This window comes from Onychomys torridus, chromosome 1 (assembly GCF_903995425.1).
Source record: "Onychomys torridus chromosome 1, mOncTor1.1, whole genome shotgun sequence".
NCBI classification, from domain to species: domain Eukaryota; kingdom Metazoa; phylum Chordata; class Mammalia; order Rodentia; family Cricetidae; genus Onychomys; species Onychomys torridus.
The window spans coordinates 31,832,733-31,855,644 of record NC_050443.1 but is presented as its reverse complement, the minus strand read 5'-3'; the positions used below and the strand labels follow the sequence as shown (position 1 = coordinate 31,855,644).

Below are 22,912 nucleotides of genomic sequence, written 5' to 3'. Positions count from 1 at the left end.
TTTTTATTTTAAAGGTTGTATAAGGCCAGATTATGAGGATGTTACAAACCAGGTGATCTGTCAAGGATTTTCAATGAACACCTTTTGGGTATGCTGTTTGTGTCTTATTCTTTCAAATTCTGTTTCCTTGGATGGCATGTGGTCGGATAACAGCTGATAGTTTATCATAAACACAAGCCTCCTGAGAGATGTTCTGAGTGATTTGTTTAATGCCAAGGTTACGGAAACCCTTCCCAAGGCCATAGTGGTATGCACACCCTTTCAACACAGCAGCACCTGCCATTGTCAGCGACAGCTTACAGCTTCTCCAAGTTCTCTTCACTGCCACGGAAGTCAGCCACAGCACTGTGTAACTGGTAAATCAGTATGAAATACATTCGCTCCAACACTCCTAATGGGAGCAATCCTCTATAAACACTACAAAAATACATCATCAACCTTGATGACAGAGTTCCATGGCCTAAAATGTGTAGCTTATATCTTGGTTATGGCTGCAGGGCCTGAAAAATGAGCATCATGATGGGCTCCTGCATTCTTCATACGGTGCTCATGGACAAAGTCAGTGTAGTTTCTGTGTGTAGTCCAGGGTTGGGGCAGGGCCCTTGTGTTCCCTGGTTTCCACCACATTGACAATGGTCACTGGTAGCAGAGAGTCATTTCCTTTCTGAGGTCTGCTCAGAATTCTGTGGAAGGATCTTTATCTCCACCCACAGAGGACCAGAGGATGAGGAAGGAGTCATGGGCTCAGGAGACCTTGCATCCCAAGCCTGCTGGGAGTTATTATTCTGGGTTGAAGCATTGTACACACCAAGATCTTCAGGTTCTGTTGTGCTTGTTCTCATCTGTAGGAGATGTCGGGGGTATAACTTTCTGGGCCTTCTTACAAAGGAGCCTGACCTCACTTTGTTAGTTGTGGTTCGCTACTCTGTTTTCCCACTACATCTAAATCATGATCCTAGTCAAATGAATCCTGATTGATGAAAACTCTTTTGGACAGGTCCTCGGAGGCAGAGGAGGGCATAGTCTTCCACAGCACATTTCTCTAAGTGTTTGCAGGCTTTGGATGAACCAGTCTAAAGACAAAGGCATGTTCTTGCACTGCGCCCTGATCATCAGCTTCCATAACCACTGGAATTAACTTATTCTTAAAATCCAATCTGGTTATCTTGGGCCAGAAAAATACTCTGATTTTGGTTTCTCCTTCAAAAACAAGGTTTCCTGTTGGAGTTAGTTCCAAACTGTGGTCATTCCCATCTCTAGCCTTTAGCACATGCATATCAACTCCATACATTGCTGTCTAGTTGGCTTTCTGCAGATAACTTGTGTAGATGAATGGTCTTATTAAATAAGAAACACAGAGCCAAATGCAGAGTTAAAAGCCCAAGAGGTCAGAGCACTAGCTGAGAGCTAAAACCTTTTCTTACCCTTCACTGCCGCTCCCGTCCTTCCCTCAGCCAGAGACCTACTTCCTGTGTGTCTGTCCTTTATTGACTTTCTGTTTTGCCTTCTCATTGGTTGTAAACCCAACCACATGACCTCCTCGTCACTGCCTGTCTGTACAGACCTCCAGGTCTTCTATGGTTGGTATTGAGATTAAATGTGTGTGTCTCAATGCTGGCTGTATCCTTGAACACACAGAGATCTGCCTATCAAGTGCTGGGATTAAAGGCATGCACCAGCTTCTGCTATGGCTTGCTCTGACCCCCAGGCAACTTTATTTATTAACATACAAATAAAATCACATTTCAATACAAATAAAATATCACCATAAATTCGTTTCAGTTTGTGCTGGAGTTTGACCTCTGTATTCCTCTCATTTCTCTAAATAAATAAATAAATAAATAAATAAATAAATAAATAAATAAAAGCCAGTTCCATCTCTTCAGCTGAATAGGCACAAACCTGAACTCAGGGACGAGTCTAGGACTATGTTCAGCGCATTCATAGTCACCAGGTTCAGCTTGCAGATTATGAGCTGCCAACTGAACTCCTGTTCCAAAGGGACAGTAATTTCCCTCTGGGAATATTTAGTTTTAACTGGAGAACAAATAAATACTGGGTTAACTCTTCATGAAGATTATTTGGTTTCGAGGAATAAAACTTAACTCGAAGATGAAGACAATAGGGTGAACGATTTTTGACTTGCTTTTGGACACTTTTTGTGCCAATGTGCTACTTGGGCTGGATCCGTGAATCTCAGACTGAAGTGGTCACTTTCCATCAAGTCCAGATGAACATCATTTGATCAAACAGCTCTCTCCCTTTGGTTCTTTTTGGCAAGTCCCTACTAACCACAAGGGACAGTGTGCATGTGATGATGGACTTGGCATCTCTGGCTGCAGGAATATGTGTGCAGCACCATGTGCTTCTCAAGTAGCTCCTTCTCAGCATCTTTACAAAATAGACTGGGAGCCAAGCATTCAGCATTTCTGCCACTGTGCTTGGGGTGGTGGAGGTGGTGGAGATGGTGGTGGTGGTGGAGGTGGTGGAGGTGGAGCAGGTTGTAGTGGTGGTGGAGGTGGTGGAGGAGGTGGTGGAGGTGGAAGTGGAGGTGGTGGTGGTGGTGGTGGTGGTGGTGGTGGTGGTGGTGGTGGTGGTGCAGGTTGTAGTGGTGGTGGAGGTGGTGGAGGAGATGGTGGAGGTGGAAGTGGAGGTGGAGGTGGTGGTGGTGGTGGTGGTGGTGGTGGTGGTGGTGGTGGTGGAGGTGGTGGTGGTGGTGGTGGTGGTGGTGGTGGTGGTGGTGGAGGTGATGGTGGTGGTCTTGGTGGAGGTGATGGTGGTGGCGGAGGTGTTGTTGTTGGTGGTGGTGGTGGAGGTGTTGTTGTTGGTGGTGGTGGAGGTGGTGGAGGTGGTGGTGGTGGAGGTGATGGTGGTGGTGGTGGAGGAGGTGGTGGAGGTGGAGGGTGGAGGTGGTGGTGGTGGTGGTGGTGGTGGTGGTGGTGGTGGTGGAGGTGATGGTGGTGGAGGTGATGGTGGTGGTGGTGGTGGAGGTGGTGGAGGAGGTAGTGGAGGTGGAAGTGGAGGTGGAGGTGGTGGTGGTGGAGGTGGTGGAGGTGGTGGAGGTGATGGTGGTGGTCTTGGTGGAGGTGATGGTGGTGGCGGAGGTGTTGTTGTTGGTGGTGGTGGAGGTGGTAGAGGTGGTGGTGGTGGAGGTGATGGTGGAGGTGGTGGTGGTGGTGGTGGTGGTGGTGGAGGTGGTGGAGGTGGTGGTGGTGGAGGTGATGGTGGAGGTGGTGGTGGTGGAGGTGATGGTGGTGGTGGTGGTGGAGGTGGTGGTGGTGGTGATGGTGGTGGTGGTGGTGGAGGTGGTGATGGTGGTGGAGGTGATGGTGGAGGTGGTGGTGGTGGTGGAGGTGATGGTGGAGGTGGTGGTGGTGGTGGAGGTGGTGGTGGTGGTGGTGGTGGTGGTGGTGGTGGTGGTGGAGGTGATGGTGGTGGAGGTGATGGTGGTGGTGGAGGTGGTGGTGGAGGTGATGGTGGTGGAGGTGATGGTGGTGGTGGTGGAGGTGATGGTGGAGGTGGAGGTGGTGGTGGTGAAGACCAGGTAGCGACAGAGATCTCAATGACCTGCATTTGACCCCCGGGAAAAGGTGTCCAGTGGCTTGAGTGGAGGACGAGTCGCAATTCTTTCAGATGACTTCAGCTAGTGACAAACTGACATAAAATTATCCAGCACAGCCTTTGTCTTACCACCAAGAGAGCTGCCGAAGACCCCACTGAGGTAAAGCAAGCCTTCATTGACCCAGAACTCGCTGGTCTCATGAAGCAGCAATGAATCCTTTCGCAAACACCCAGTCTGTGAACTCCCAACCTTAAAGACCCAGAAGGTAAGCGCATGGTTCCCTCCAGCAATGCGGGATGGAGGTTTCGGGCGGGGCAGGGTTGTCCCCATCATGCTCATCTGGCTCTTAGGAAAGCCTAGCAAACCACACACTGCTTCTGGGTCTGAAGGCATTTTATTGGCTCAGCGGGGATGACAGATGGAGGGGTTGTTTTCTCAATGTTCAATCTCCTTGAACTCTGCAGGAAAACCCCAAGACACAGTGTTGGGAACTGACTGGAGGACAGCTGAGGGAATTACTCCCCAGAGCAGTATAATGTGGATCCCAGAACACATTAGCCATGGCCATTTATTGGAGGGACCTATAGTGCCTGCTTCAGGTGGGGGACTCAAAAGTGTGGCCAATTATTTTATTCTTAAAATTCAATCTGGTTATCTTGGGCTGAGCCAATGAAATGACTTCTAATCCAGAAGCAACCGCTGCTTTCTCTTCCCAGGGAGCACAGGCTTGTCTGCATCTCCCAGTTACAACAGAGATTAGAGATGATGATGCCTGGCTTCCACACTACAATTGAGATTCTTTTCTTAAACTTTACTGGTCCACGTTTCACAGAAATGCTTACGGCTTCAGCCTTGGAGGACAGGACCCCAGGTCAATGCTGCCTCACGGGAGTTCACAGTCTCTGTCACTTGTCATTATCTGCCCTTTTCAACACCGAGGGCACAGGGTGGGAGCTTGACCACAATTCAGAGAAGGGGCAAAGTGTCAGTTAATTTTCTTCCCTTTGCCAGGAAGAGCTCCAGACACTAATACCACCTATTCCTGCCCGACTCTCCAGGGCTACCTGAGACCCCACATCTCTGAGGGGCAGGGCTGAGAACACAGTAAGTTCTAGGAATTAAAAAAAAAGGCAGGTGGGCCAGCCTCACAAGGGAGAAAGTCCTGTGGATGGGACTGTGACCCCACACACGTGCAAACTGGAAGTGCGGCCTTGTGTGATAAAGGGTCTCTGCAAGTGTGATGAAATGAAGGATTGCAGAACTCATCTGGAAGAGCAGCCAGTGTTCTTAACTGCTGATCCATCTCTCCAGCCCCTGTACCATCATCCCTTTATCCTGTCTCCACTAACAGCTCCACGTGTGATTCCGTAAGTCGACTATTTGGAATACTGTAGCAGTAGATAGGGATGTGGTGTAGGGTAGTAGATGATCTTACGATGGCTTGGGTTCCTTTGAATATATGCCCAGGGACTGTACAGCTGGCCCCTATGAAAGTTCCACTTTCAGGTTTTGTTTGTTTGTTTGTTCTGTTTTTTGAGAAATCTCATACAGATTTCCACAGTGGCTGCATCAGATTCCTATCCACTATCCTGAATATTTTCCTCTCTTCCTCCCTCCCTTCCTCCCTCCCTCTCTTCCTTCCTTCCTATTTTCCTCCCTCCCCTTCTTTCTTTTTATTTCTTAAGATAGGGCGACATGTAGCCCAGACTGGCTTCAAACTTGTGATATAGCTGAAAATGACCTGGAATTCTTGATCCACCTCCCAAACACTGAGATTACACAGTGCACTACTGTATTGGCCAGGTTCTCTAGAGTAACAGAACTTATAGAATGAATCGCTCTCTCCCTCCCCATATATATGAATATGAATATATATGAATGAATTAAGGGGATTTATTAGAATGGCTTACAGGCTATAGTCCCGCTAACACAACAATGGCTGCGTATGAATAGATGATCCAAGAATCCAGTAGTTATTCAGCTCACGAGGCTAGATGTCTCATCTGATCTTCAGATACACTGCAATCCCAAACAAGTAGGCTTTCTTGCCAGTGAAAGAATGGATTTGCTACTGAGGCAAGAGCAAGTAGGCACAAAGCAAAGCTTCCTTCTTCTACGTCCTTATACAGGCTTCCAGCGGATGGTGTGGCCCAGATTAGATGTGTGTTATTCAGCTCAAAAGATATGAATAAAAGATGTGTCTCCCCACCTCAAAGATATGGATTAGGAAGAGATCTTTAAATGAAGCAAAAGTTCCTCACAAGTGTGCCCCTCCACTTGAAGGTTTTAGTTAATTCCAGATATGGTCAAATTGACAACCAAGACTAGTCACCACAGCTATGAAGTCTGGTGACAGTCAATGTGACCAAGATAGGGTAAGATGTGATCTTGGTTATTTGATTTGCATTTTCCATATATTAGAAATTTTAAGTTACATTTATTTGTGTATATGTGTGGGTGTGTACATATCATGGCATGTGTGTGAAGGGCAGAGGGCCACTTGAAGGATTTAGTGTTCACCTCCCACAAGATGGGTCCTAGGGATGAAACTTAAGTTGTGAGGCTTGGCGGCAGGCGCCATTATCCACTGAGTCACCTCACCGACCCCATTTTTCTTATATATTGGTGATTTGTGATTTTGCTGTTGTTGTTTAGGTCTCAAGATGCAGCCTCACCCTGTAGCCCAGGCTAGCCTCAACCTCCAAATGCTAAGATTTCAGTCATGAGCCGTATGCCTGTTGTGCACTCCACTTGAGAACTGGTTATTCTGCTGATTTGTGCATTATTGAAAGGAGTGCTTGTTCTTCTGGTTATACTTTTTGGGTTCTTCATGTGTTCTGCATATTTTTTAAAGATTTATTTATTTATTATGTATACAGTAGAGGGCGTCAGATGGTTGTGAGACATCATGTGGGTGCTGGGATTTGAACTCAGGACCTCTGGAAGAGCAGTTGGTGTTCTTAACCACTGAGCCATCTCTCGAGCCCATGTTCTGCATATTGATCCCCTGTCAGATGACTGGCTGCAAAGACTTCCCCTCATTCTGCAGGCTGTTTTCATGGTGTTGTGTAGCCATAAGTTTCTCTAGTCCTGCCTGGCCCACGGTCGGGACGAATCTCTCCCACCCATGTCCCGCAGCCACTTGGTCCCCAGTAAACACACAGAGGCTTATATTATTTACAAACTGTGTGGCCTATGGCTCAAACTTCTTGCTAGCTAGCTCTTTCACCTTAAATTAACCCATTCATGTTAATCTACTTGTTGCCATGTGGCCGTGCTGTTACCAGTCTGCTGGCATCTTGTTGCCCCTTTGGCAGCGGCTGGAGTCTCCTCCACCTCTGCCTTTCTTCTTCCTGTCTCTCTCTTGGATTTCCTACCAGGCTATAACCTGACTCACCATAGGCCAGAGTGGCTTCTTTATTAACCAATCATAACAACACAGATTCACAGCGTACAGAAAGACACCCCACAGCAGTGTTGTTTCCCTGCTGTGCAGAAGACACTCATATGGAAACACTCCACTTCCCAGTTATTGGTGTCATTGGCAAGGCCCTGAAGTCCTTGCAGATCGTCTTGGTCTGTGCCATTCTCTTGAGATGCTTTCCTCTAGGACATTTTCCCACATCTTACCCTGAAGTCTTCTATGAATTGTGAGCTGCTTTTTGTGCAGCGTGAGAGACAGAAATGTCTCTCACACTGTTCTTCTACATGTGGATATCCAGTTTCCCCAGGTCATTTGTTGAAGAGTGTCTTTTCTTCTGCATGTACCTGTGGTGCCTTTGTTGAGAATCAGGTACTGTGGCTGTGTGGGCTTATTTCCGGGCCCTCTATCCTGGTCCATCTATCCAGGTATGCTAATAGCTTGCTGGCTTTTTTTCCCACTATGGCTCTATAGTGCAATATGAAATCAGATATTATGATTCCTCCAGCATTGCTCTTTTGCTCGGGATTGTTTTGACTTTTCTGGGTCTTTCGTATTTCCATATGAATTTCAGGAGCATTTTTTCCTCGAGGCATACTTATTCCATAGAGCCTCTGTTAGGTTTGCTTGTTACATAGCAAAAACTGACTGATACAGTCTCTCAGGAAGCTGACCTTTACCGTGAGGAATGTGACAGGAGAGGGCAAAGCTACAAGGTCCCCATTGAGGGAGTTCCTACCCTGGGCACTGTAGTCAGCTGACATCCTTCCAAGGAGCTTCCGGCCAGGGCAGCATCTCTGCTAATTGCTCTTCCTGACCAGCCCAAGCCTGAGTGCAGCAGGAGTTTCTCTCCAAGTGTTACCGTAGCTCGAGGCTCTTCCCACTCAATCTCTCCTAGTTCCTTCCTCCTCTGTTGGCCCCCTGGACTGTGAGCTGAAGGCCTTCCCTCCTGCTTGTCCTCTGTGTCTTCCAGAGAAGCACCCCTGAAGCGTTGTATTTCCGACCTCATCTCGATAGCTGCTTTGCCAAGGGCCCAAAGCCATACAGCAGAGACTGAAGAAGTCCATGGAAAGATTTGGCTCAGTCCTGACTACCTCAAGGTGGACAGTGGCCTTTTTTACCTGGAGAGGGCAGAGAACAGTTTTTCAACTGATTTCAAATCAGTCTCTGGATGGCTTCTCCTGATGACCCACAAGAGGTCATGAGGGCACACTGTAGAGGAAGAACTTGCATGATTTCCATGCTACCCCCCAAGACAGATGGGAAACTAAGGTTATGGCAGGAAGTGAACCCCAAACAAACTGTCCTGCAAGTGTATGGCAGGTGTTTGGTTCTCTCTTAGTTACCATGAAATACCTCACCTCCTCTCCCAGTTATAACGCCATCTGACCAGAGCTGGAATTGGCCAATTGGAAATGAAGAGCGGGCAGGTGGAGCTTTCCCGATCCTGCTTGCCTTTGGCTGCAGGACGATGGTCTGGGAGGAATTTGAGGTATGCTCACACTGCAGCAGATGAGATGGCTTCATGATGGAGAGCCTCAGAGCTAACACAAGACAGTTTCCTTGAGCCAAAAGTGGAAGAGAGATGCTGGTGTTGACCTGTAAAGACTGCTCCTCAAGTGGGTCATGGGGATGGATATGCATGGTCTCTGTGAGGTGCCGAGTCAGGCTGCACTTTCGAGGAAAAGGGTTATTGGGGGGTTATTAATGCCATAGACAGACAGACAGACAGCCTGGTTAGGAGTGTGAAGAGACAGAGTAGGATTCCTCTTATTTCTGAGAAAGAAGCAAGGTCCCTTGCCACATATGTAGACCATAGGATGTAGTTGCAGGCTGGTTGTCCCTGGCTGCTGTGTGGTTGAGGAAAGGTTTATTTACTGTGTGTCTTTTGTATGGGATGGTCACCTGCAGCCCTCAGCTTCTGGGGGAAGCCAGCACACTTCTTTTGAGGGAGTCAGAACTAAGGCATCGAAGTGGATTGCTTGTCTAATCTCTGCAGTATTGAGGACCACAGAGGCACAAAGCTACGGAGGCGGAGAGACTGAAATGGGCAGGGCCTGAGCAGGGTCTGACCTGGGACCTAACATTTAGTTCATTACCACCAGGACCCAGGAAGAATCAAGATGAGGCGGGAGGTCATACCTGGACTCAGGTAGCCTGGTCCTCATGTCACTTCAGAACTGGGCCTCCAAGACTGGGAGGAGAATGGAGGGTATGCAGTGCCCCAGGTAGAGAGGCTGCCAGTCTCGATTCCTCCCCTGGTCCCTGCCTCTGCTCTCCACTGTTCCGCCTCTCACACTCCTTTGGAGCAGGAATAGAACTGGGGTTCTTCAGACCTGCCGGAGTCTGGGGACACGGAGACACGGCTACTGTGCAGAATTCACCTCTTCTTTCTCAGTCACCTGCATGCATCGGTAAAACAAACTGTAAGAGTCTGAGACCTGTGGGCAGCCACGGATGCATCCCCCTGGTGGCAGCAAGCTCCCCGGGGAAGATGTCAAGAAGGAACCCAAGAGAAGGACAAAACTGGAAAGAGGCCACCTGTGGGGGAGAGTGGGTGCTTTGTAAGCCTGGGTGTCATCTCAGAAGGGACACCGCTGGAGATGTCAATCCTCAGTGTCAGGCCTGGATGGGTTTCCAGTATACTCTGCCAGTTCATTTTCAGACCAACAAACAGTCCCCAAGAGGAAGAGAGCAGCCTGGCTTCCCTCGAGTGCGTGGCTGAGACTTAATGCTCTGGACATGTCACACACTTGATGAGCTGGGGACTGAGCAGGTGGTATGTGTGCCTCCCCAGGCTGCACTATCACTGCTTGGCTTGGCACATGGACTCAAAGGCAAACGAAGATAGAGGGCCTCCATGCAAGTGGATCAAAGGCCAGTGAGGTCCCTGTGATGGCATGGGTATTTTGGACATAAACGAGACTGTCGCTTAACAGAGTGACCCTGCTGCCATTTTCAAATCTGGGAGTTCCAGGTTTCCCTGAGCACATTTTCCATCTAATTCTTGAAGACTGGCTATGTCTTCAAGACTTGAATTTTCTAGTTCCTTTCTGAGCCAATTTTTTTGTTTGGTTTGGTTTTGATTTTCGAGACAGGGTTTCTCTGTGTAGTTTTGGTTCCCATCATGGATCTCTCTCTGTAGACCAGGCTGGTCTCGAACTCACAAAGATCCGCCTGGGTCTGCCTTCCGAGTGCAGGGATTAAAGGCCACCACCGCTAAATTTTAAGGTTTGGACGCTCACAGTGGAAATCAGAGGACCAGCCGCCCAGATTTTCTGAGCTCTTAGAGATCTTCTCTGTGGCCAGCAGGTGGCACCATAATCTCATTCCTATGGGCTTCAGGCTATCACCAGCGGCTTATCTGGGAGTTGGGAGGAAGATTAGGAAGGGGCTCCCCCGACTGGAGGGACGCTGCTACTCAGCAGATCTTACATGTGATGCTAGCTCCTCCCCGTGGCCTGAGGGACAGCTAAATTGAGTCCCAGAAGGGACACTGCACCTAATTCGTTGCCCCCAGCCCTAAGGAGGTTCTGAGGGTTTTTTCCCTTTTCTTTTCTTTTCTTTTCTTTTCTTTTCTTTTCTTTTCTTTTCTTTTCTTTTCTTTTCTTTTCTTCCTCCCTCCCTCCCTTCTTCCCTCCCTTCTTCTCTCTCTTTCTCTTTCTTTCTTTTTTAACCATTACTCCCTCTCTAAACTGAAAACATCCAGTTCTGCTAATATGGAATCAGCACTGGGGTCTGTGTGTGAACTGAGGAGGGCAAGGGGAGGGTAGTTTAGAGGTCAGATCCCTGCCTTTGGAGCCTCCTGAGACAGACCCTCCTGACCTAGGGGCAGCCATCTTTAGTGTCACTGAAACTGTGGCCCTGGTTTGAGGTCATGTGCACACACCATCCATCCACCATTCATTCTTTCCCAGAGCAGCCCCCCAGTCCCAGATGCTGACTTGGCACTGACCTCGAGGAGACAGGAACTTAGGGATGGGGAGGCAGACCCTTAAACACAGGCAAAGGAGACGACCATGTCATTGAGTAGAGAAGGGCATCTCTCTCCAGGGATAGTCAAGGAGAACCACTGGCCTGGGGTTTTATGGATATCAGCAGAGGAAGCCACCCTTGACGAGGAGGTAGGGAGCTAAACAATACTGCACACAGTAGTGAATGATCACAACCCTTCTCAGGCCACGTGGGTGGCTGTGGGGCAGGTGACCAGCAGGTGGACTGTACAAGGGGGCAGAGACAAGGAGACCAGTCCCGCAGTCCAGGTGTAAGCTAGGAGGGGCGCCATGCAGGGGGTAAGAACGGGCAGAGAAACGCACCGTCGAGAGGCAGCGGAAAAGCACCTTTTGTGTCTTAAAGTAGGTTTAGTGAGTTTTCCCATCACGTGGTGAGTTCAGCAGCAATCACAACAGTTAACATTTATTGAGTACTTGTTATAGACCAGGCACTTCTGAAGCATGTTACATGTGCTTTCACCTGCTCCCGAGTCAACTCAATGAGGTAGGGCCTATTAACATGGATGAGACAACTGAGTCACAGAGTCGTGCGCCTGGAGCCTGGATTTGAGCCAAACAATGCCCTAGTTACAGCCCACGACCTCCCTGCCCCTCCCCGTGGGTACCACAGCCTATAGCAGAGCCTGAGGAGGGAGGCCAGGCTCTTGCCTATGACCCTCTTGCTGGGGGTCAAATGGCTGAGACAGCCAGACAGAATGAGAGTCAGTTGGGGGGAACAACCTGAGGGGGAGGGCTGGAGTCCTCCTGAGGTGAGGGGAGAAGAGCCAGCATGCCTGGCCTCCCTGCCAGGGCTACGTCAGGTGGCAGATGCTGGCAGTGCCCTGTTTTTTCCAGCATCCTGTCCACTGCCTCCCACAAGGAAAGCCCAGAGTTCAGGTCACAGACGGGAGGCTTTATTGACTATGGGGCAGTGGAGTTCTGGGCAAGGACACACGGCACTGCTCTGAGAATCCAGGCTCACGTCAAGCCCAAGGGCCTCTGCCTCGGGGACCTCTCTTCCCTCACCACTGAACTTTCCAGTATTTCTTTTTCTAGCAACTGAGACAAGTCACCCCTCCCCACCAACATCCTCCAGACAAAGTGACTCACAGCTACCCATGGGGAGCCAGGAGCAGCGTTTTGCCTGAAGTGCGTTTTGTGTGGCAGGCACAGGCCCCTTCTCAGCCTCTCAACCAGGCGTCTCAGTGTTTGCCAGCACCCCAATTCCCAGCCTCTCAGGGTGGAGACAAAATGAGGCAGAAGGCTGGACTTGAGGCTGAAGGACAGGGACACCTTGTGTCCCCCATCATTTTTCTCCAGTTTTGTCCCCTTCTGGCACCAGTCTGCCCTGTGGAGGGGAGCCTAGGCAACCATATCCTGCCCTGTCTGTGCAGCCCCTCGGCTCCCATGCTCTAACACTGACCTTCTCCCCTGACTGGCAGGATTCTTCAGCTATCACTTTGACAAAGCATGAACAGGGCTGGAGGCTGGCCAGGTATTTCTTAGTGGATACGGAAACAGCAGTAGATGCCCAACTCGGGGGGTGCTTTTCCCCGGTTACCTGTCTGCTGTGGCAGGGTGAATCACGAAGGCCCAAGACTGGCTTTGAGACCTTAGCTTTAGGAGCCCTGAACCTTCTCTAGCCTCCCCAATAGTGGGCAGAGAGGCAGGGGAAAGCCGGTCCTGAGCTGGGCCTGGGAGGAGCAGGAACAAAAATAACCCGGTACAGGCTCCTGCTTGGACCAGAAATAGCATGGTGACAAGTGCCTTGTAACACCCCAGGCACACAGCAGCAGGGAGTTTGAGCCAGGAGGGTCTTGTCTCACACCAGACCCTCACCTGGCCAAGGGGCTCGCACCCCATCCACTCTACATACCATACTTTACTCTCCATGTGCTCACATAAGTGAGTAGGGGCCTGAGGGACGCAAACTCAGGACAGAGAATCCGGAGAGATGCTAAACTTGGGCTTGGCCTTCGCCACAGCCACACTGCGCTTGCGCAGGGGCCCTCGAGCAGAGGCGAGGGTCAGGGCATCCAGCAGGCTGCGGTCCTCATCAAGCTGGCGAGCTGTACACAGTGGTGTGGGCACTTTAACGGTGTTACCAAATTTGGAGTAGTCCACAGAATAGCGGCCGTCCTCCTCGGCCACAATGGGGACGAAGCGTTGCCCCCATAGAATCTCATCAGCCAGGTAGGAGGTGCGGGCCTGGGTGGTAATACCTGTGGTTTCTACCACGCCTTCCAGGATGACAATGATCTCCAGGTCTTGGTGGTGGTGCAGGTCACTAGGAGCCAGGTCGTAGAGAGGGCTGTTGGAGTCGATGACGTGGTAGATGATGAGCGGGGCCACCAGGAAGATGCTGTTACCACCCACGCCATTCTCCATGGGGATGTCCACCTGGTGGAGAGGCACGACCTCACCCTCAGGGCTGGTGGTCTTGCGCACCACCTGCATGTGGATGGTGGCGCTGATGATCATGCTCTTTCGGAGGTCCCCCACGCGAAGCATGAAGCAGAGGCGGCCATGGCGCAGGGTGATCACAGCGTGCTTGCTGAAGATGAGGGTTTCCGCTCTCCGATGGGCCTGGGCTGTCTTCATGAAGATGCAGCCCAGCATGATGGCATTGATCATTAGTCCTACGATATTCTGCACAATGAGAATAAGGATGGCCAGGGGACATTCTTCCGTCACCATGCGCCCACCGAAACCAATGGTCACCTGAACCTCGATGGAGAAGAGGAAGGCGGATGAAAAGGAGTGGATGCTCGTGACGCAGGGCACAGTGGTGCCCTCTCCGGGGGCCAGGTCACCGTGGGAGAAGGCGATGAGCCACCAGACCATGGCGAAGAGCAGCCAGCTGCACAGGAAGGACATGGTGAAGATGAGCAGCGTGTGGGGCCATTTGAGGTCCACCAGCGTGGTGAACACATCCTGCAGGAAGCGGCCCTGCTCTCGAATGTTCTTGTGGGCCACATTGCAGTTGCCTTTCTTGGACACGAAGCGGGCCCTCCTCTCCCGAGCACGGTACCTGGGCTCTGTAGGGTCCTCTGCCAGCCGGGTCAGCACATATTCCTCAGGGATAATGCCCTTTCGGGACAGCATGGCTCCGTTGGCCCCAGGAAGGGGCTTCTCCCATGGGGGGCACTGCGCTGACTTGGCCTACGGCCTCTCTGTGGGACCCCCCTCTTTGATCTCTCTTCTCGGGCTACGCTAAACTTGGACCAACCTTCGCCTGATATGCCCCCAGCCGGATCCTGCTTCTCCTTTACACCAGCTTCAGAAGCCGGCTCCACCTGCTCAATGCTTACTGAGCCCCCAACCCAGCCCGCGCTCTACCTGGCCCTGGATCCCCGCTCAGCTATCTGCACCACCCCTGGACCTCCTCTGAACTCCCTTTCCCTGGCCCAGCCTTTCTTCTCAAACCACCTCAGAACTCCGGGTCTTCCAGTTCACCAGCCCTCGCTCGATCCCCGCTGTTCTCCGGCCTCACCCACTCTGCCCCTCCAAGCCCCAGCTTCACTTCTTGACCCAGTCTCCCCTCCAGGTGTACCCCGATTTCCCACCCACCCCTCCCCTAGCGCCCCCGCCGCTCTCCCGATGCTTCTCCAGCTCTCGTCCTCTCTGTCTCCTTGGGATCCCTCGCCCTTCGAGTCACCCCGCCACCGGCTGCGCTGGGGGTCCGTCCCCTCGACCCCGCCGCCCAGGCCCCGCTGGCTCCGTGTCGCGGCCTCCCTGCTGCCCTGCCGCCCGCCCCGCGGTCCCCGCCGCTCCGTCCCCGCCCCGCCTGTCGCCGCCGCACCTGCTCCTGCTGCTCAAGCCGCGGCCACCTCCCTGCCCCCTCCCACTCCGGTGCTCACTCCCGGCCGGCTTCCCGGGCGTGTGTCTGTGTGTGCCACGGTCCTCGGGCGCCGACCCGTGCGTGCGCGGTGGGGGTGGGAGGCTGCGGGCGGGGGGCTCCCGGGAGCAAGGGCAGCCTCCGCCGCCAGGGGGCGCCGGATCGGCTCCCGAGAGGACGACTGGGGCGGGCCTGGCCATAAGCCCCGCCCACAGAGGACTCTCGGACCCCCCCCTCTCCTGCTGTCATCCTCAGCCTGGCTTTCTTCACATGGATGGCTCGAAAGAAGTTCCTTTTGTGAAATTCTCTGTGTCCGGCCCAGCAGCCGCTGGATCCCTGACTTCTGTCTCCCCAGGTCCGTAGTTGGGTCATACCTGCCTCTCATGCAGCACTCGGTTCCCAGGGAAAGCAGGCAGTGAAGGTTTCACCATCAATCCTGGGGCTAGTGAGATAAAACATTAGCCTCAGGATTGCTCAACCGGCGATTCTTCCATTTGGGGGTTATTCTTGACCCTACATTCATTCATTCATTCATTCATTCATTCATTCATTCATTTATTTATCTGTTTACCTATTTGAGTCAGAATTTCTTGTAGCCCAGGGTAGCCTCAGGTGGGGGTTATTCTTGATGCCACATTTATCTATCTATCTATCTATCTATCTATCTATTTATTTATCTGTTTACCTATTTGAGACAGGATTGCTTCAAGGTGCTATGTAGCAGAGGATGACCTTGAATTTCTGATCCTCCTGCCTCCGCGTCCAGAGTGCTGGAATTGCAGTGCAGAGCAAGGCCCTGTCTACCACCCCGGGATTTTAAGAGGGCCAGTTCTTCCAGTGTTCACTTTGCACTCTGGCTTCACCCTGATTTCGTCCCCTTTACCCCTGGGTGGGAGGTGGTGGGGCCTGAGCAGCCATTTTAGGGCTAGCTTGGGCACAGAGTGGGTGACCCCGGCTTTGTCAACAACAGTGGTGATGTTTCCATCGCAGATGCTACCCTAGAGTGGCCCCTGAAGGTTGCTGGGTCACCGGCAATGTGACGACCTGCTCTGGGGGTCAGATCCTTTGAGACAAACCCCTACCCCCTGTGTAGCCTGAATGAGGACTAGAGTCATAGTGGACTGGGAATTGGGGCCACCATGGAACACTTTCACGTCGAGGAGAGGACTTTCAGAGAGAGTTGTCTTCCTTCTCTGCAAATCACCTATAGGTTGAATGGACCCTGCTACAAAGAGTGAGTGAGGTCACTACTACAGTCATGGGGCATTATGCCTAAGGCAGGGAACATAAACCAAGTTCAAGAACACAGTTTTACAAGAAATCTCTGAGGCCACTTCAACTTTTAGCCATCAAAAAAAAAAAAAAAAAAAAAAAAAAAAAAAGGTCGGTAGGAGGGCTCCAGGAATTTTTGACATCTTTGCAGAAGTCCCTGGGGGCAAAGGAGGGGCGACTGGTAGGTTGCTTGGCCCACGGGTAACAGATAGAGCAGCGCAGAGGCAGGCTTTGATTGACATGTGCAAGAGTCTGTTCTGATGACAGTGACTGGAGATGGTCCACACAGTGCAGATACAAGTCTGAGTTGGTGGACCGATAATTGGATCACGAGGGAGGGATTTGGACCAGGATGGCCTTGGGCATGCTCTTCTTCTGCTGCTTCCTTAGGGTGTGGAGTCCTTCCCTGGCAGGGCAGAGCCCCTTAACCCTCCCTCTGTCTGTTCCTGGAAGTCCGGAGTGGAAGGAACTGCTGGGCGGGCCCACAGAGGCATCTTAGGGCTGGAAAGGCAGGCAGGCCGTGCCCTTCAGTATGGCCTTAGCTAGTTGCTGCTCCAGGAGAGAGGAGGTTGGGTGTCTCGTCCAAAGGGCTCAGCATCCTACTCTGATTCCCCATTGCTCACAGCCTTCTCCCCAAACACTGTACTTGTCAAATCCTTCCCCCAGGGTCCCATCCCACACTGTCCTGACACTAAGGGTCTTTGATGCCTCTCTACTGCCTGTATCCCCTCCACACCCCCACATGAGCCACTCGGCACTTCCCGTCAACCCTTCACTCTTGCTGCATGATCCCTGCCTTTCTCTCCACCTCTCTGTCTTTCTGATTATCTAATTTCTTCCCTCCTACACCCAACACGAATCCTGCCTTTCCCAGGCAGCCTGCCAGGCTGGGCGCTCCCTTGAGTTCCTCTGGCTCCTGTGCTGGGCTCCCTTTGGTGACTGGTGAACTTTCCCTTATCTTATGGCGCTCTGACCCCCCTGCAACCCTAGGGTCTCATACTGCAGACAGAACTGTAGACAGTGCACAAATTATAGCCAAATGATTTGTAAATGAGCACCTGCCATTTCTGGGTGGAGAGGGTTACATTCCTGTCCCGATACAAACAGGGTTGGGACAAGCTGTTGTTTTGGTCTCCTGGTGTCTCTGGTCCCTGGCACCTTTGACCCGCCACCTGGCTGACTTGTACAGGGACTGCTCAGGGACCACCCTTCTCCCACTTCTGAGTGCTTGTGGGGTGGAGGAGGGAGGCGGGGATAGGGGAATGAGATCCAGGCCTAACCAGTGGAGTATTCCAGACCTCTGCCAAATGACGGGGTGGGGGGGGGGGTATGACCAGGTGGGTCACTGAGATCCAGTTCTAGGATTTCATTGGAGTATTGGAAAAGAACCTCATTTTCCTCCTGGTTGCTCCAGGACAGGATGTAAGCTAAAGCTACTACTAGCCATCTGTCACCAGACAGAGAGACAGGAAGTAGGATTCAGAAACGGAGGCACCATCCTGATGTCAGGAACCTGGAGCAGCACCTCTCCGTCACTTCTGATCAGTCATATACCAGTGAATTCAAGTTCTTGTTTAAGCCATGCTGAGTTCCTGTTAGTGGAGATGCTGGGTGCCAGACCCCACAATTTTAACCCCAGTGTGCAGGAAAGAGTTCCAGCTGGATGGAGACCTGCTCCTTTATCTGATGGGGCTGTCACTGAGCCGTTGCCACCCTTGCTGTGGACTGAATTCCATCCCTGAATTCATAGGACACAGTCCCCTGTTACATTTATTTGGGGCCAGGGCCCATGAGGAGGTAATTAAGGTTCAGTGAGGGTGTGAGTGGGAGCTAATCCAGTATGACTGGTGACTTAGAGGAAAACACAGAGGGGTGGGGAGGGGGGAGAGGGACTGAGAGGTGGTGAGGACACAGGGGAAAGCTGAGGAGGCCCCAGGAAAAACCAAAGCAGCCGCAGGTCAGGAACATGACTTTGCTTCTCTTCACACGGTATCTTCAACGTTTGCTTGGTTCCAAAGGCAGGCCAACTGGTCCCCTGCACCCACAGTGCACCGCTGCCCCTTCCACAGAGCCAGGGCCTCCAGTAGCAAAGAATTAATTTATTTACAAGTGATTTACAGGTAGAAATCCTAGGCAAGCAAGTGATGTGGGGGGTGGCACTTTAGCGGCGGTAAGTCACTTGTCCGCACGGACGAAGGAGGCGAATATGCTGTCCTTGTGGCTGAGAAGTGTCTCCGGCTTGTCAAACTCCAGGATAGCACCCCTCTTCAGGACCATCACCAGGTCTGCACTTAGGATGGTGTGCACACGATGCTGGGTGGGCAGGAGGGGCTGCTTAGTGTGGTGGCAGGAGGGCCGAGGAGCCCCGTGCTCCCCAAGACTGGAGGAGATTGGTGTCTCCGTGCCACCCTCCACTTCTTTTTTTCTTGGAACGCTGACAGACTGGAGGCTAACTATATAGCCAAGAACAAGGTTGAACTTTGCTCTCCCTTCCCGAATGCTAGGATCACAGGGCCACCACCACACTCCATTTCTGCAGTGCTGGGGACTGGCTCTGTATCTGCAGGAAAGCATCCTTCACAGCCCAGCTGTGTCCTGTCTGGGGTGCCGGTTCCAACCTGGGGTGGCTGGGGTCCAAAGCCTCTACCCTTCTCTCCTCTCTCAAGCCTTAGCTCTGCCCCCACCTCCAGACTTCACGACTTACAGACTCTCTCCCCAGGCTCTCGCTTTCAATGAGAAGCAGCCCCCAGCCTAACTCACAGGGTTTTAGGGAAGCATGTATCTTGGAATCCAGAGAAAGAGGGGCAAGTTGTGAGGTAAGTAAAGGTGTAACTCTCTAGACACCTCAAAATCCTGCTCTGCTCTCCTGCCACCCTCTAGGCTCCCTGTCGTGAGTACCCTCGGATCTCTTCCTGCCTACAGGAATCAGCCCGCTGGTCCCAGAGGCGAGCTTCCCTCCACACACCATCAATGGCCCCTTACCGCAATGGTGACCACAGTGCGGTCCGCAAAGGCCGTCATCACCACCTTCTGGAGGATGTTTTCCTGTCAGGTGGAGGTAGTTAGCTGGGGGCTCATCTGCTTCATGGATGGGGTTTGGGATGGTTCTGGGAACACGGGGCCCAGGTCCCATCCACCCCAGCTCCTAGCTCTACGCCCATCTTCTCTCTGGCTCTAGTCCCAGAGGACTGACCATGCTCTCAACACTCAGTGCTGGACTTGCCTTTGCCACATACCCCTTGATGTGACTGTCAACCTGAGGTTTAAGACCGCTCTATGCCAGCTGCTCCCCACCCTGCCACCCAGGACCAACCGTAGCCATGTCGATGGAGGCAGTTGCTTCGTCCATGATGAAGATGCTCGTCTTCCTCACAAAGGCCCGAGCTAGGCAGAAGAGCTGCCTCTGGCCCTGGCTAAAATTCTCCCCTCCTTCCGTGATGATGGCATCTGGAAGCAGACAAAGGACCGAGTTAATTCTGCCTGTGAGCAGAGTAGTCCACGGCTTGAGAGTTGTAACCGGGTAGATGCACAGGGCCCACGTGTGTGGTTGTGTCAGTGTGTGCAGGAATGATGTATCAGATACAACATGCGGTGGTGTGCGCTTCTGGGACCCCGGGCAATCCTGGTGAAGCCTTGGCCAGAAGGATCAACCTGTGATGTCAAAGCTTGTCTAGCCCCCCGTGCCTACCCCATGGCTGACTGACCCTGGACTGGAACAGCATCTTCCCCATAGGCTGCACAATGAATGTCTTGTAACTGTGTCCACTATGACTCCCGCCCAGGGCCAGGCCTGAAGATACACTGTAGTGTGGGGGACTTGTAATCCATCTCCCAGCGACCCTGAATGCCCCTTTGTGCCAGACTCTGAGCTAGGTGAGTTGTGTGACCAGAGGAAAACTGTTTGACCTCTGAACCCTGTATGGTGAAAGGCTGGACTACATGGTCACTGAGTTCTAGCGAGATTTGGGGCTCCAAACTTGGGGCTCATCTTAGCCCCTCCCCCCCCCCCCCCCCCACCCGGCCAAACCATCTGGCGCAAGGATCAGTCACCCAGGCCTCCCGGCAGCGCCTTCACCACCAGCTTCAGCTGGGCGATCTCCAGAGCCTCCCACAGGGTGCCGTCTGAACATTTCTTCTCTGGGTCCAGGTTGAACCTGGGGGGAGGCAGAGTGAGCCCTTAGGGAGCAGGGTTCTGCCTTCATCCACAGGGCAGGGCTTGTGAAAGCACAGTGACGGGGGACTGACAACCTAGCTGGGAAGGGCGCTCTGCAGTGAAGCACTCGGAAGAGCTGGCGCGGGGGACCCACGGTGCCCGCTCAAACCTAACGAAGGAGGCTGTGGAGGTGACCTTCCTCTGGGACCTCCCCATCTGTGCTCAAAGTTGGCCTGGGGCTGGGTCAAGAGTGCAGGCTCTCACCTGATGGTGCCACTGAAGAGGACAGGGTCCTGAAGGATGATGGACAGGCGTGAGCGTAGTGTGTGCAGTGGCAGCTTGGCGATGTCAATGCCATCAATGATGATGCGCCCTGCATGGTGATGATGTCATAGGTCAAGTGCCACCAGGGTGGGAGTGGTGCTGGGACACGATCCCAGCGAGGACACAGAAACGCAATGACGGTCACAGGGTTTCCTGTGACATTCCCAACCAGAGGCCAGGACTGAGATCTTGCCTGGTGGCTGTGGGCACATATGTACATGCGTGGCAGCTAACACACAAATCACCTTCAAACATATCCACCATTCGGAAAAAGGCCAGAGAGAAGGAGGACTTCCCGCTGCCTGTGCGGCCGCAGATCCCAATCTGGAAGTAGAGAAGCAGATGCACCCTGTGGCCCTGGGGTGTGCACGGATGTGGGATGCCACAGTGCTGTGGCCCTGGGGTGTGTACTGGTGCAGGTCACAGCGCTGTGACCCTGGGGGGTGTACATTGTACATGTGTGGGAAGCCACAGCGCTATGGCCCTGGGGGATGCACAGGTGTGGGTGGTCACAGCGCTGTGACCCTGGGGGGTGTACATTGTACATGTGTGGGAAGCCACAGCGCTATGGCCCTGGGGGTTGCACAGGTGTGGGTGGTCACTGCATCTCCTCTCGTCTTGGTTTCCTGACCAGCTTCTCTTTGGCCAGGCTGGACCCAGGGTTGAGCTTGCTTCCTGTGGTGGGTTCAGAGGGGGCTCCCTTGGGGACCCAAGAGTAGAGTATGGGCAGAGATGACTAGTTGTACAGGCCTAGGTATGGGTCTGCAGGGAAGATCCACGTCTTGTTTGGTAGCTAGCTGTCAGGGAGTGAGGGCCCTGGTGTGCCTCCACGTGCATGTGTACGGCGGGACATCGTGGCATGGTGGGTGTGATGTGTGGGGAGGTATCTGAGGTCTCCACCTCCAGGAGGGCCATGCCGGATCCTACTGCTTGCTGGTTCTCAGGTCCTAAGAGAAGTTTACATGAAGGACTGATACAGAGAGATAATGACGCAGAAAAACCAGTGGGGAAGAGACAGGCAGGGACAGAGACACAGCCCAAGGCAGTGACCATAAAACAAAAGGACACCTAGAGGGCCCGAGAGACAAGGGCAGAGAAAGAGGGGCGGGTCAGAGGTGGGCTGACCGAGGAGGGGTGTGAGCACAGGACTCAGAGTGCTGGACAGTGCTGCACAGCCTTCCTCTCTGCCTGAGACCTCTGCTCGGAAGCTCCAGGGAATGCAGCCTGAGTGCCACGGGTCCCCTGCAGAGAAGCGGCCTGACAAAGCCCCTAAACCAAGCAAGCCCTAGATGTCCGCTTCTGGGGTGCGTGGGGCCTGAGGGTAGGAAGAGGACCACAGCTGTTGCCGCCCTGGGCTCCCACCCCAGCTGACCTTCTGTCCTGGGCAGATGAGGGCATTGACATGCTTCAGCACAGGCTTCAGGGAGCTGTCATAGCGCACACTCAGGTTTTGAATTTGGATCTTCCCTTGGTCTGGCCAGTTCTTGGGGATCAACGACGGTGCTGAAGGACAGGCTGGGGGTCAGCCACCAGGCGTAGGCCACTTCTAGCATCCAGAAAAGCCACCTCCCCACTCCGACGAGTCTCTGCAGGCTCTCACCCAGGAGTCCCTCATAGTTCTCTGCCTCGGTTTTCAGGAGTGCGTGGATACGCTTCACAGCCCCCAGCTGGATCTCCATGTCCGCCAGGTTCCTCACCATCCAGTTGAGGTAGTTGGAGACCTATGGGGGCCAGCTGGTCATAGCTGTTCAGTGGTCGCCATTTTCCCCTTGGCCTCCCAGATGACTCGCCTTACTCTGAGGAGGATGAGGAGCCCCTGGAAGCCTTTGCTGCCCACCAACTGCCTGAGCACAGTGGCATCCTGGAGCCGTGAGAGGTTACAAAACCAATGGCTCCCCATCCACCACATCCAGCGAAGCCTAGGTGAGTGTGCACCATCTCTCCCACATCTCAGTTGAGGACTGTGCCCTGGGTGCCCCAGCCCACTGCCACTCACCATCAAGGCATAGGTGAGGCCCAGGCCCACCAGGCCGGCAGACAGCTCCCTGTGCAGGGAGTTGGAGATGGAGGTGGCAGCCGCAATGAGCACCACACATGCTCCGATGTACTCCTGAGGAAGGACAGCGGCTGGCCTGGGCTGTTGTGGGTCAAAGCCATAGGTGCCTCATTCTGCCTCACCCTTGGGGCAGAGAGCAGCTCAGCCAGCCTGAGCCCCAGCTCCACACTCACACAGCAGACACATGAGGAGCTGGTGGAAGCTGAGGCCCAGGAGCTAATGTTCGCACCAAGGTTATGCTATGCACCTTACTTCCCGAGGAACAGGAAGACTCTGGGTCCCCACTATCAGCTA

General features: G+C 52.9%; 2 protein-coding genes and 1 pseudogene across 5 annotated transcripts in view; all 3 read right to left on the bottom strand.

Annotated features, from left to right (window-relative positions):
- Positions 1-920: 920 nt before the first annotated feature.
- On the bottom strand, positions 921-3,892 carry LOC118594336 (annotated as a pseudogene).
- A 6,779-nt stretch (positions 3,893-10,671) lies between these two features.
- Positions 10,672-14,954, bottom strand: Kcnj11 (potassium inwardly rectifying channel subfamily J member 11). Of its 2 annotated transcripts, XM_036175680.1 has the most exons (2): positions 14,778-14,954; positions 10,672-13,835 (listed from the first exon to the last, which is right to left on the bottom strand). In XM_036175680.1, exon 2 carries the CDS (start codon positions 13,817-13,819, stop codon positions 12,908-12,910), a length of 912 nt encoding a protein of 303 aa, XP_036031573.1. In that variant the 5' UTR covers positions 13,820-13,835; positions 14,778-14,954; the 3' UTR covers positions 10,672-12,907. The 2 variants fall into 2 exon arrangements, with proteins under 2 accessions (XP_036031573.1, XP_036031571.1); XM_036175678.1 differs by lacking the exon at positions 14,778-14,954 and having other exon boundaries at positions 10,672-14,527.
- Positions 14,955-18,169: 3,215 nt separating this feature from the next.
- Abcc8 (ATP binding cassette subfamily C member 8) overlaps positions 18,170-22,912 on the bottom strand; it is a 74,424-nt gene continuing 69,681 nt past the window's right edge. For all 3 annotated transcript variants that reach the window (XM_036185062.1, XM_036185070.1, XM_036185079.1), the window contains exons 31-39: positions 22,559-22,672; positions 22,163-22,283; positions 21,935-22,065; positions 20,808-20,886; positions 20,503-20,611; positions 20,136-20,239; positions 19,399-19,532; positions 19,068-19,130; positions 18,170-18,398 (exon numbers count right to left, since the gene is read on the bottom strand). In XM_036185062.1, coding sequence (XP_036040955.1) covers positions 18,261-18,398; positions 19,068-19,130; positions 19,399-19,532; positions 20,136-20,239; positions 20,503-20,611; positions 20,808-20,886; positions 21,935-22,065; positions 22,163-22,283; positions 22,559-22,672 — 993 coding nt within the window. In that variant the 3' untranslated portion in view covers positions 18,170-18,260. The remainder of the gene's footprint in view (positions 18,399-19,067; positions 19,131-19,398; positions 19,533-20,135; positions 20,240-20,502; positions 20,612-20,807; positions 20,887-21,934; positions 22,066-22,162; positions 22,284-22,558; positions 22,673-22,912) is intronic.

Excerpts from the sequence above, each read along its gene's own strand:
- Kcnj11 (XM_036175678.1), bottom strand. The coding sequence starts at position 14,080 with ATGCTGTCCCGAAAGGGCATTATCCCTGAGGAATATGTGCTGACCCGG.